At 33.6% G+C, this 13,582-nt stretch overlaps 1 protein-coding gene across 3 annotated transcripts in view; it reads left to right on the plus strand.

Moving 5' to 3' along the window:
- The window catches only part of LMO3 (LIM domain only 3), a 58,124-nt gene extending 45,125 nt beyond the window's left edge, over positions 1 to 12,999 (plus strand). For 2 of the 3 annotated variants that reach the window (XM_055280508.2, XM_063639640.1), the window contains exons 3-4: positions 180 to 305; positions 10,110 to 12,999. In XM_055280508.2, the coding sequence (XP_055136483.1) occupies positions 180 to 305; positions 10,110 to 10,215 (232 nt within the window). In that variant the 3' untranslated portion in view covers positions 10,216 to 12,999. The remainder of the gene's footprint in view (positions 1 to 179; positions 306 to 10,109) is intronic. The other variant, XM_055280507.2, reaches the window with a different exon arrangement.
- The last annotated feature ends 583 nt before the right edge of the window (positions 13,000 to 13,582 follow it).

Here is a 13,582-nt window from a genome sequence, read left to right on the forward strand (position 1 = left end):
TCAATGGAGAATATATTGCAGAAGAATATTTATGCATACACCTAGGATTAGATCCACTTGTGTACATCATAAGGCATTGTGTATTGCAGCTTTACAGAGTATATTAGCATCATCTCTCTTCAGGATCTCAGATTTCTCTGTAAGAGTTTGTAAAAAAAAAAAAATGTGTCTTATTTTAGGCTCTTCGGTGTAACGGGAAACTGTGCTGCCTGTAGTAAGCTCATCCCTGCCTTTGAGATGGTGATGCGTGCCAAGGACAATGTTTACCACCTGGACTGCTTTGCATGTCAGCTTTGTAATCAGAGGTAAGCAGATCTCTTTTTGGTCTCTAAAAAATGGTAAACCTCTCTGTGCTGGCTATTTATTTAATAGGTGGAAATTATATTCATACATTTAAAGCAATCAATCTCAGCGTTTTTCTGTTTTGTAAACTTTAATCCCATGCCAGAGACAAACCACTAAGGAGAAGAAAGGTCTTAAGACTTACTTCTACCTGAAAGAAAAGCATCATATAAGAGCAAGTAATAGAAAATGGAAACACTTCTGTAGACTTTGACTTCTTTTACTCATTCCTTCTTTTATTATTTTCCTGTCTTTTTAAAAGTAGTTTTAAATATCTACTTTTTTGTACTACTTATGTGAGTAAATAAATTAGCAATGAAGCAAATATACGGGAATTTGTTGCAGGTATTTTATATTCTTATTATTTGTTATATTTTAAATTCCTTATCTCTCATGTTTTGTTTTTGTTTTTTTGATACAAGGTCTGGCTCTGTCACCCAGCCTAGAGCGCAGTGGCACTAACATGGCTCATGCAGCTTCAACTTCTGTGCTCGAGCAATCCTCCTGCCTCAGCCTCCCAAGTAGCTGGGAGTACAGGTGTGCACTCCCATGCCTGGCTAATTTTTTTTTTCATTTTTTATAGAGATGGAGTCCCACTATGTTACCCAGGCTGGTCTCAAACTCCTGGCCTCAAACAATCCTCACGCCTCCGCCTCCCAAAGTGCAGGGATTATAGGCATGAGCCACCACCCCCACCCAATCTAGATGTTTGCCTTAAATTTTAACCCTGTCCTATATGTACTTTTGCAGTTACTTCAAATATCTTTGAGAATCAGTCCAGATATTGCTAATAATTAAACAATTATTATCATTGGAGAGGAGCATTTGAAAAAGTGTTGAACAGGGAACCTGGAAACCTAAATTCTAGTATGGGCTCAGCCACTAATAACCTGTGTGATCTTAAACCAAACACTTTCCGTCTCTGGACCTCAGGTTTTTCATTTGTAGCATATGAAGCTGAATTAGTTCATCTCAGAGAATTCTTTCGGCTCAAAAGTATTATCATTTAATTCCATTTTTTCTTATTGAAAGTTATATATTTTTTTATTTCTGTGAAAACTATATACTACCGGCACCTGTTTTATATGATAAATGGAGAGGATTTTAGAATATTAAAATGTACACATTAAAAATACAACATTTCAAAAATTAGAACACTTGATATATTTTAATGAAAATGAATTCACTGAGTTTCTTTGAGAACACCTGGACAGAGTATATAATCAGTAAGTATTAGTTGCTTCAGGTTCTCAGTTATTGTAATTTACTCTGAAAGGTACTATTTGATGTAGAATCTTCTTATGAGACCCTGTAGAATAGTAGAAAGAATGACATTTATAGTGAGAACTGGATTCAAATTTCAGCACCACCATATATTAGCTGATACATTAGCTGTGTGATCTTGAGTATGTTACTTAATCTCTCTGAATTTGATTCCCACACCCATAAAATAGAAACACTAATATCTCTCTTGCAGAGTTTGAAACTTAAATGAAATAATTTATATTAAATGTCAGGAACACAACAGGTTCTCAAAAGTTAGTTATTTTTATAATTTACCAAATAATATTCCATTAACTTGACTTTCCCACAAGACATATATCACAATAGTGTTTCTTGCTAAATGTAGATATTCAGATTGTGGCCTAATGTACCTTATAATATAATAGTTACCCAGACAGTCACTTAAGATGTTATCTTACAATGTCTTGACTCTTCTCAGCAAATACTGAGAATCAAAGTAAGTTCATTCAGTCTAGGGTAACATTTAGACGAAAATAAATTGGCAAATGCACATGTTTTTGGTAGGGATAAGGATACACAAACACAACATTCCCACATCCATACAGACACCTTTATGTGCATGTATATATGTATTTTATTCATTTTAAAGGTGTCTTAGTAGTAAATTTAGAATACTTTTGTTGACTTGTCATGTTGATCAACTAATAGCAGCCAGTAACCATGCAGTTCCCATTATGGAATCGTAAAGTCATTGCTTTTCTACTTATAAAAGATTACATATTCGTAGTAGAAAATTTAGAAAATAGAAAATGATAAAAACAAGACATTGTCCCATGTCTCATTATTCTAAAAGAAAAGATTTTAATATTTTTATATATGGCCAGCTATACATGTTTCTATGTATATAGGAAAAATGACATTGTATAAATATTATACTCACATTTAAGCAAATTAAAGTTACAAGGGAGAATCCTTATGTTTGATATTTGGACTTTTTCACTCAATTTATATTGTGTGCCTTTTTTACCTGCCATTAAAAATTCTTTTAAGATATTTTAAGCTTTCCTCAGTTCAGTTTTATGGACAGAGCTTCACATATGTCTTCTATCATCAGATATATAAGTTGTATCTTCAAAAGTTTTTGTGCTATAAATATTATCAATATTATCAATATAAAAATGGACCTTATGAGACCCTGTAGAATAGTAGAAAGAATGTGACATTTATAGTGAGAACGAAATTCAAATTTCAGCACCACCATATAGTAGCTGATATATTAACTGTGTGATCTTGAGTATGTTACTTAATCTCTCTGAATTTGATTCCCACACCTATAAAATAGAAACACTAATACCTCTTGCAGAGTCTGAAACTTCAACAAAATAGTTTATATTAAGTGTCAGGAACACAACCGGTTCTCAAAAGTTAGTTATTTTCATAATTTACCAAATAATATTCCACTAACTTGACTTTCCCACAAGACATATATCACAATAGTGTTTCTTGCTAAATGTAGATATTCAGATTGTATAAAAACAAATGCTCACATCTCTATCTGGTTAAATTCACAGAGCATAATTAATTAAACAAGGTATATAACAGTTTGAAGGCATATGCTATACATTGCTTAATGATCTCCAGGAAACTTATACCAATTATTCTCCTAGCAGAAATCTACAAAACTATGCATTCTCTCACATTCATTCTAACACTAGGAATTACGTTTTTTTAAGGAAAAATCCTTGCCACCTTGAGGGATGAAAGATAGTATTTTATTATAATTTCTAATTGGCATTTATTTGATCCCTGGTGGCCCTTTGGTATTCCGCCTTTTAGAGAAGTAGGCAGTTTATGTCCTTTGTCCATTGTCTTCTATTAAGTAGGTTTACCTATTTTATCCATGTTCTACATAGAAAATAAAAACGTCATTCAAGTTCTAAAGTCAGCCTAAATTCTATTATGATGCAAAGTAATTGTAGGTTGTTAATGCTATTTACAAATCATATATCAATTTTATTTCACCATTGAAATAAAAAGTTGCATTCACAATTAAGTCTGTCTCCTCAGGAGAACTCAGTCAAGTAAGACAAACACTCCTAAATTTTGACTCTAAAACTGTTCACATTCTTATTGCTGTGAAATACTATTCTAGTATCATTATTAAGGTACCTAATATATTTCTGTGTTCGCTTCATTTATTACATACCATAATGGGACTGCATATCTTTCGTGCCGGTTATGCACAATTAGCACTTAGTTATTGTCTTGTCACTTCAGCCCCTACAAGACAAACTTCTTTAATGCGGGAAGTCAGCTAATCTTCATCAGTCAAGCAAAGCACACAAATTTTGTTACCCAGGATACAGAAGGTTTTCATATAGGAGATTCTCCTTCTACTCTGAAGTTTGCTTCAGTCCCCCCCAGGAAACCCATATCCCACTTCCAGTAGCCAAATCATTGTCGCAATATTGCACTTTTCAAGTGAAAGACAAGGCAAATAGGTAATTCATAGGCATTTTCCCTTAAGCAAACTTTATTGACTTCTGAAGTTCTGGAATTACACATGTTTGTGCATTGTATTCAGCAGTCATTTCATTTTTACCTTTAAATCAAAGTATCATTGAGATCCAAAGCATTTCTGAATGTTTTAAAAAATAGCAGTAATAATAACTTTTCAGGATTGATTGTCCCTTATATATAGATCTCCTCTGCCCCTTTTAGAGGAGTATAGCTAAAACGTGAATCCTGCATTAAAATTCTGCTAGTTTCTCTATTTTAAAAGGTACTGCAGGAGGGTTATTTAAGCTTATTTTATAATATCTTGAATCTCATTCAGAATTGGAAGATTCTATATAACAGGTTAATTTCTTAAAGGTGAATAAGCCCCTTCTTCTTAGAAAACTCAATAAAACTAAATGATAGTTTTGTAAGAAAAGCAAAAATAAAAAGCTTGTGATGAAATTTTCCCAAATATGTAAAATTATGTAACAATTAATTTTCTTTTTTTAAGAATAAAGCACTGTGCTAGGCACTGTGGAAGCTGAAGTGGATGAAATCTAGTTTATTTCTTAGAGGTGTCCAGAGCTATGGGAGAGACACGACATCAAAGACTCACAGAAGAGTGTAATCCATGCTAAATAGATCTATACCGAGGGAAGAGAGAGCCATCCTTCTTGAAGTGTTAGGGAAGCATCAAAGGCCTGAAATGCTGGGTCTTAAAAATGAACTCCCTAGAACTGGTTGACTTATAGGAAGTGTGTCTGCTGGGGGTTGGGGAAGATGAGGAAGCCAGGGAGCAGTGAGGAAAGGAATTTTCAGGCAAATTGAGCAACGTGCAAAGGCATGCAGATGTGAAAGCATTTGACGTGTTTAGGAAATGAAAAGCAGCTCAGTATGTTCAGAGATTAGAGAAGCGGTTTGGTAGGCACATGGAGGAGTAGAAAGAGCAAGCACCTAGAGGACATGAAATTGTAAACTTAGTCTTTGAAAAGCCATTAAATAAAAGTCAAAATGAATACAAGTTTAAGTTAGTCATCTAAAATACATTTGTTATTTAAAGCTATTGGTTTCTGGAATAAATCTACCTTAACCAATTTTTATTGACCACACACCTTAAGTGGTAATACAGATTATGATGGTTCTGCAAAGGGTTCAAAAGAAATAAAACTTGTGGTTATTTACCGCAGAACTGCCAACTATAATGAGAAACCGGTTACACGTTCATGAGAAATTTTGAAACACCAAAATAAACAATACACCAATAAATAAGTGCTTTGGGAAAGATCAGAATAAGCAAATTTACATGGTCAGAGGATGTTGATGGAGGGAATGGGAACTCAAGGATTGTTAGAATTTAAGTAGACAGAAAAAGGGGAGAAATATTTCTTGCTAGGGAACAACTTAAGTAAAGGTGAAAACATTATCATTACCAAATAATAATGATAGCGAATTCTGATAAAGTATTAGTCCAACACCAAACACTGTTCTGAGTGTTTTACACGTACTCATTCGTTTAATACTCAAAATATCCCATAAATAGGTACTGTTATCAGCTTCATTTGACAGATGAGGGAAGTAAAGTGTAGGAAATGTAAGTAACTTATCCAAGATTACAGTTAGAAGAAAATGGTAGACTCAAGATTTAAACCCGGCCGGGCGCGGTGGCTCACGCCTGTAATCCCAGCACTTTGGGGGGCCTAGGCGGGCGGATCACGAGGTCAGGAGATCGAGACCATTCTGGCTAACACGGTGAAACCCCATCTCTACTAAAAAATACAAAAAAATGAGCCGGTCGAGGTGGCAGGCGCCTGTGGTCCCAGCTACTCGGGAGGCGGTGGCAGGAGAATGGCGTGAACCCGGAAGGCAGAGCTTGCAGTGGGCTGAGATCGCGCCACTGCACTCCAGCCTGAGGGACAGAGAAAGACTCCGTCTCAAAAAAAAAAAAAAAAAAAAAAAAAAAAAAAAAAAAAAAAGATTTAAACCCAAGGAATCTGGTCTCCCTCTCTGCAGTCAGGCCCATTTCAAGAGAGGTATTTTATTTTGTGACTAAGAGCATATAAATGTGAATAGATATAGCGGACTTAAAGTAAGGTGAACTTTGAATAATGTATAGCAAGATTTGGGGTGTGGGTAGTGTCATTTGATACACTAAGGGTTGTTAGCAGTGAGATGTATAATGACAGCCGGACTGTCTGTGGGTAAGACAGTAAATTTGTTCACAGGTGTATAGTGGTGGGATGAGTACACAACCCGGACTTCTTACTGAAAACAGTGTAGTATAGAAATCTCTAACTTACAGTTAACTGAAGATGTGGAATAGGAAAGTATAGACACTAGACATATAGATTGGCTCTCCCTTCTTATCTAAGTGTTGTAAGATAAAATTAATCATAATTGTCAGTCACTCACATTAGGGAAAGAAGATGGCTAGGCTAACATTTTTATTTCTTAAAAGGGATGTTACCAGTAGAAGCTTCTTAGCATAGGCTTTTGATAACCTGCTTAAAACTAAGCACTATATTTTATAAGGATGATTTACTAGTTATACTTGTTTCATATACTTCTCAAGTCTCTAAGACTATATGAAGTCAGCTAGAATCACTCAAAAATATCTAGAAATTAAATCTAATATTCCAAAACATCAGAATTAGATGGTTTAGTAATCCAATTCGACATCTTCTTATTCCTTACCATAATTTTTTTAAATGAGGGTAAAACTAATTGAACTGAGCATACTACAAGTAATTAGGGTCAGATTACAAGAAAGATTATGTTTATTTTTAGTAATTGTAGCCTGTTAATATACTTACAGTATCCTCTGGCTATCACTGCTTTCATAATACTTTTTTTTTTCCTGCAAATGCTGAATCTCATAAGAGATTGGTTAAATCACACTGGAAATTAGCATTTCTTACAAAATCACAGTTACAGATTAATTTGTTAAATACATACTATCTGTATTGCTGTCTCTGAAATTTCTTTATATTTATATATAAAGCATTTTTTAAAGAGGATGTCAACCTTAATGGCATACCAGTCGTAATCTGCTCTTAACCACAGCTTTCAAGGCTGTTTTGTTTGAGTCATATGTGCAAGTGTGACATCCCTCATCCATGTTCTGTTTTGTCTTGACCTTTAAGTATAAATTGAAATGCATATAAAATGCACTTTATCCAGTTGATAACACATTAGTAATAAAATTGTCAGGTACAAATATTTTAGAAAAGTTCTCTGTCTCTCTCTCTCTCTCCCTCTGTTTCTCTATATATACCACCTAATTGAATAGTAGGCAGACTTTTTTAAAGTTATGCAAAAGAATAATAGTAATACAGAAACCCCAGTTATACCTGTATAACCGTTTAATCTTCACATTATTCTTGTAGCCTGCATGCTTTACTGCCCTCAGGTAAAAGCTTGAGTCTTGAATCCAAAAAGAACTGGGTTATTTTCCTTCCTTTACTACATACGTTGTAACTATGGAATCTTGGGCAGGGTTTTGAAATTCTGGAATGGACTCTTAGGTTTTTCTTCTGTAAAAAGCCACGATAATGCTTACTTTTTAGGTTGGATGTAGGGAATAAATGTGATCATGTACATACATGCTTAGCATTTAGCACATGGTAAGTATAAAAAGATGGCTATTTTACCTATATTTCAAGCATTGAGGTAAGATTTTAGATATTTCATTTCTACTCCTTGCCACAAGCCTACAAAGGTGACTGATGGCACAGATATTAAAAACCAAAGTTTTATTTTCAATTATCCTAAGTGGGAAGGTAGAGTTTGGACCCTACTGGTTGCAGGATACCTCTCTGCCTTTCAGACACTTTTCATTTGAACCTCTCTATAATCTACTTATAGTGTTCTTTTTCTCTTACACATGGGGAACTGAGACAGGGATAGTCTGAACTGTACCCCAGGTCTTGCAATGGGTAGGCGATAGAGGCAGGACTCAAGACAGATGCCCAGGCTCTTGGTTTTGTGTTTTCTCACTATAATTACCTCGAATTTGTTATTCTACAAATACAAATTTTCTAAATGCAAAAGCCTCTGAAGGTATAAATGGCATGATATAACATGATAACATGACAAAGAAAATGTTTTTATTTGATGGCTAGTAGAATTTTAGGGCTTACTAAAAAAGGAAAGCAAAATTTTAAACAATATGGAGTTAAAAGAGAGTATTTCCGGATTAAATCGTTTTTAGAAAAAATGATTCAGTAATATCAGCTGGAACACCAGAGTATTTTATTGAATCTACTTGGTTTTGGTGACATTTTATTATTTGCATATTAGTCAAAATTAACTTCAACAGTAATATAAATTTGTAAATTTGAACAGTAATTAAACATATTCTACTTGCTATTTTATATAATTTCACATAAAAAATAAGCTATCAATTTGACTACTTAAGTCTATTCAGCAAGAGAAATATTTCCTTTTATTCAACATATTTTAGTGATCAGGATGTCAAACTGGTTTGCACAAACACCATTATTGAAGTGCAACATCTAAAGTATACAGGTTACAACTAATACAAAGAAAATATACTTAATGCCCCAAACTTGAATGTTCATTGTATCTAGTAGCTTTGACCACAAACAACCCTAGGATTTCAAGATCAGTGCATAGTCTGTGCTTTCAATCAACATCATCAGCAGGCAGTAATCCTGGGGAAAAAAAGTAAATTCCACAAATAAACAGACCAATTTTCCTTTAAGAGGAAAGCTAATTCTTTTCAATCTACTTTTTTTATTACACTATTTTCCCCTCTATCTACTTAGCTAGTATAAGGATAAATTTCCAAAGCTACCCAGTTGGAAAAAAAATAGGTTCACTGTTTGTCTAGCATTCCAATCTTTGCAAATGTAAATCAGTCCAACTGCTCCTCATTTAAACCTTCAACTTCACAAAACATTAAAGGGTGGCTTTCACTACACAATTTAATCTATCCACTAAGATTTCTGCTGCAGCATCATTTGAAATTGACTATCTGATAAAGAGAGACTACTATCAAAGGTCAGAGAGGTCAACTTGTATAATTACAAGTAGTTTTACTGGGTCAACTCTACCAGACACCACTGTTTGAAGGTTAAATTGTTACAATTAAATATATATACAGATCTCCCCAGAGTTACTTTATTGTTAAATGTACCGGAAACAGAAAAAGCATTTATTTCTGACCTTAATTGTGTCCAAAGTGTCACCATGGGGAAATCATACAAAAAGAACACTTATTAAAAACATTACAGTCTTGCACATTAAACAATGCTTTATAAAATAAAATGCATAATTAGCTATTGGAAAGTAGTTTAATTTATCACATCAATATTAAGTAGTTCATTTAGGTTACTCCCTTTGGTTAAATTGGAAGTGCTCTAAGAAATGACATCTACTATTTCACGTTGGTGAACTTGCCACAAACAAAGGAAAATGGCTCAGCATCAGAATCTGATGCTAAAGCAACTTTCATTTCAGAATGATCACTTCTAGATTACTAAAATTTAATCACATTTTAATAACAGAGTAAAAGAAAGCTTTAAATGGGAAGCTTTAAAATGGGCTGTTTTCTAATTGTTTGATTCATTTTAGTGCCTTTTACTTTTTTATTAAGTGCCTAAATGGCCAGAGATGAAATCATCCATAATTACTGCAGTGAAACATTATTATCATTCTTTCTTTTATTTTAATGGGTGTAAATACAGATCAGTTCTTTTTGTTTTTTTTCTTTCCAGTGTGGTTAAAAAAAAAAAAAAAGCAAGTCATCTTTGGTGCCCAAAGTGTTTATCTCAATATCCTTATAAGTTTTGCACGCAAAGGCAAGATTTCAAATGTGTGCAACATTTCACTAAATGAAGTAAATGGTAAATGGTTTAATTCTGATAACGAAGACAACTGTCTAGGCCAGGTTTTCAGATTCAGGGAATTACCATGCGAAACTATTAATAGGAAAATAAATCTTCAAATTTATAGATCTAAGTGAAATTGTCTTAACCACATTTTATTGTTTAAAATATTTTCAGATTTTGTGTTGGAGACAAATTTTTCCTAAAGAATAACATGATCCTTTGCCAGACGGACTACGAGGAAGGTTTAATGAAAGAAGGTTATGCACCCCAGGTTCGCTGATCTATCAACATCACCCCATTAAGAATACAAAGCACTACATTCTTTTATCTTTTTTGCTCCACATGTATATAAGAATTGACACAGGAACCTACTGAATAGCGTAGATATAGGAAGGCAGGATGGTTATATGGAATAAAAGGCGGACTGCATCTGTATGTAGTGAAATTGCCCCAGTTCAGAGTTGAATGTTTATTATTAAAGAAAAAAGTAATGTACATATGGCTGGATTTTTTTGCTTGCTATTCGTTTTTGTGTCACTTGGCATGAGATGTTTATTTTGGACTATTGTATATAATGTATTGTAATATTTGAAGCACAAATGTAATACAGTTTTATTGTGTTACCATTTGTGTTCCGTTTGCTTCTTTGTATTGTTGCATTTAGTACAATCAGTGTTTAAACTTACTATTTATGCTTTCTGTATTTACCAGCTATTTTAAATGAGCTGTAACTTTCTAGTAAAGAATTGAAAAGCAAATCTCACTAATGATACACAGATAGATAAAGCAAGTCTATCAACATTAAAAATACTAAAAAATAAAGACACACAGAGCATTTTAGTGACATCCACTACTTATTGCCGCTATGAGTTAGAGTCTATCAGTGTTCTTGTTATAACCCCCTATTTTCAGGGGGTTGAAGATCAGCTTTAAAAAAATACATAAAAATTTCATCTTTAAAGCACTTTCATTTTATACCAACGTGAAAAGTGCCATTTTTAGAATAACTTTAAAGCTTAACAGGTTTCCTTTTAATATCCTTTTTTTGTGTGCTCTTTACCTACACAATGACTTTGTTTTGCTTTTTCAGCCACACCCCTTATGTGAACTAGTGCCTTTGGGTATCACGTAAAATTTTTTCCAAAGGGTTACTTTAAAAATCTGTTACCACAATTATGAGATGATTTTTAAGTGATATATTAAACTTCTTGTATAAATTCTGCCCAGATCTCTCCACAAGAGCTGAGGGTTTAATAACTTTATGGCTTAATAAATGTATGACACTGAAAAGATTTGAGTGTGAATCTACTGAAATCACTATAATGCACATTGAAGCTATGATGGTATTTGAGTAGTGAGGTTACTTTTGATTGGAGCGACATAATGCTCATAGAATCTTCTAGAAGAAGAAAAACAAAGGGATTGATAAAAAGCTGAGAACTAGTGATTATATATTTTTCTGTATTTACCTGACTTTTATTTTAATGTTCGAAAAGTAAACACTTTAAGTTTGATGTGTTTTACTCTCTCATTGTTTTAAGTAATTGACAACTCAGAATACATCACTCTTAGGCTGAAATTTGTCTTTCCATTTTTTAAGGTGAAATAGTACTACCTTACATGATAGCATACAAAGAAGAAAGCTTTAGAAACAGAAATTATGGAGAATGATTATTTAAATTACAATTAAGGAAATAAGAATATGATCCCTTCTTCCGGGTTGCCCACAAACTTGCTTCTTTGCTTTTGCTCCCTGTAATAGAACTACTTTTCAACAAATCTAATTCTGCACGGCACCATTAACCATATTTTCACTACAGCAAACTTAGTGCTATGGGTTTTCTTTTTCTTTGTTTTTTCTTGATCACTTGTATAGGAAACAGTATTTTCCAGTGTTATTTGCATATATATTTTGTCCTTCCAATATATGCATTACAGATGAAAATTAAATGTTATACCTGGATTCTTGGGTTGGGGCCAAAATATTAAGCTGAAAATAATGCTGGTGTGGATTTGTTTTAAAACAAAGCTTTATTATGAACATGCATGTGAATCTGGATATTGCCTCTTATTTTTAAGAAAATGGTTCTGTGAAAAGTGAATGATATGTATTTTTACAAATGCTTCATGGTTAGGAGTCTTCAAGTCCCGTGTTCCCCAGATTTGAGATATACTAAAGAAAGAAATTCAAAAATAGCTATTTGGGGCCCACAAAATAACTATTATTTTAGCCTTAGAGCCTAACACTTGTTTCATGAAGAGAAAGGACTTGCATAACCAAAATAAACAAAGCAAGACAAATTAAAAATGTGTGGGAGAGAGATCAGTGAAAAGTGGTTTTCTTAATGCAGCCCTGCTGGTCCCCATTAACAATTGCTTGAAATTCATGTGGATGTAAAATTATAATTGTCAGTATCTTATTCAGATGATCTTTTAAGGTTTCACTGGTTTTGCTTTTGTTTATGTATATGTCAAAATACTTGTAAATTGGGAACAAACTTCTCTCAGCTTCTTGAAGCTGTTCAACTATCCTTGCCACTGGAAGACCAAACAAGGTTTTCACTGCTTTTTCTTTTACATAATATGCTGAGAATTATTTCTTATGCTTTTTACTACAATTACTCACCTGGATTAAAGATTAAGGCCTTAATCTGTTTAGATTATCTTTAATCTCCATGAAATTGAAACAAGACAGGAATAGTGTTTCAGCTGTAGGCCATTTTACAGCTAATTGCCCATAAATTGTAGCATTTATTGACCTGAAGTACTAAGCTAATTGTCTTGACTACTCAAAGCCCCTGAATTGTTGTCAACTTTCCCCTTTGTGTTGTGTAGCCCTAACGTCATTTAGCTTGTTGTCTGATGCCTCTAGTAGGACACCTCGGATGGAGCTTTGATTTCTGAGCAGCGAAAGTTCCCTTCCTAAGATGCATCTCGCATAGGCTGCCTATGATGAAGGACCGTGCACCTCCACTCCAACAGAGTGCTGAGTTTAAAAGCTGACCTGTGTTTGTAATTTCACCTTCATCTTGCTTAATAAATATCTGCTGGATTCTTTCATTCACTTTTTTACATTTGGATTTATGTTTTTAATAAAAGGGGTGTTACACTATTTGATTGCACTTAATTGGCAAAATTTAAGATGATCTCTAGAAAGCATATGTTAAGTCCATGAAAAGAAAAAAAAGGTGTGTAAGGACATTTACTTTCTAAAGCTAAGTCGTAACAAACATAGACAAAGCACCCCAAATGTTTCTCTGAATGTTATGTGTAGGATCTCTGAGCTAGGTCGTTTACCGCTATTTATTTTTATGGGGAAAATAAAACTCTCAAAAATGAAGGTAGCAATTGCTGGGTGCAATTTTGCACATTTATACAAATTTTAAGTGATCTTTCTGAAAGTAACTCTGTTGCTGTTGTCAGATTAAATTTCAAATTTTCTATTCTCTATAATGAATTAAAACAGGAAACTCAATTCTACATTTTTACAGAAGAGATGTTGCACCTTAACTGAAACAGGGCACTGAAAATTGTATCTGTAGTAAAACATGCCATATAAAAGTGTTTTCCTTTTAACTATGACTTTAGGCAAACCACTCTCTGAATCGTCACTTAAACCATTTCATAGAAATTATATAGGCCAAACA

This window comes from Symphalangus syndactylus, chromosome 5 (assembly GCF_028878055.3).
Source record: "Symphalangus syndactylus isolate Jambi chromosome 5, NHGRI_mSymSyn1-v2.1_pri, whole genome shotgun sequence".
In the NCBI taxonomy this organism is placed as follows: Eukaryota; Metazoa; Chordata; class Mammalia; order Primates; family Hylobatidae; genus Symphalangus; species Symphalangus syndactylus.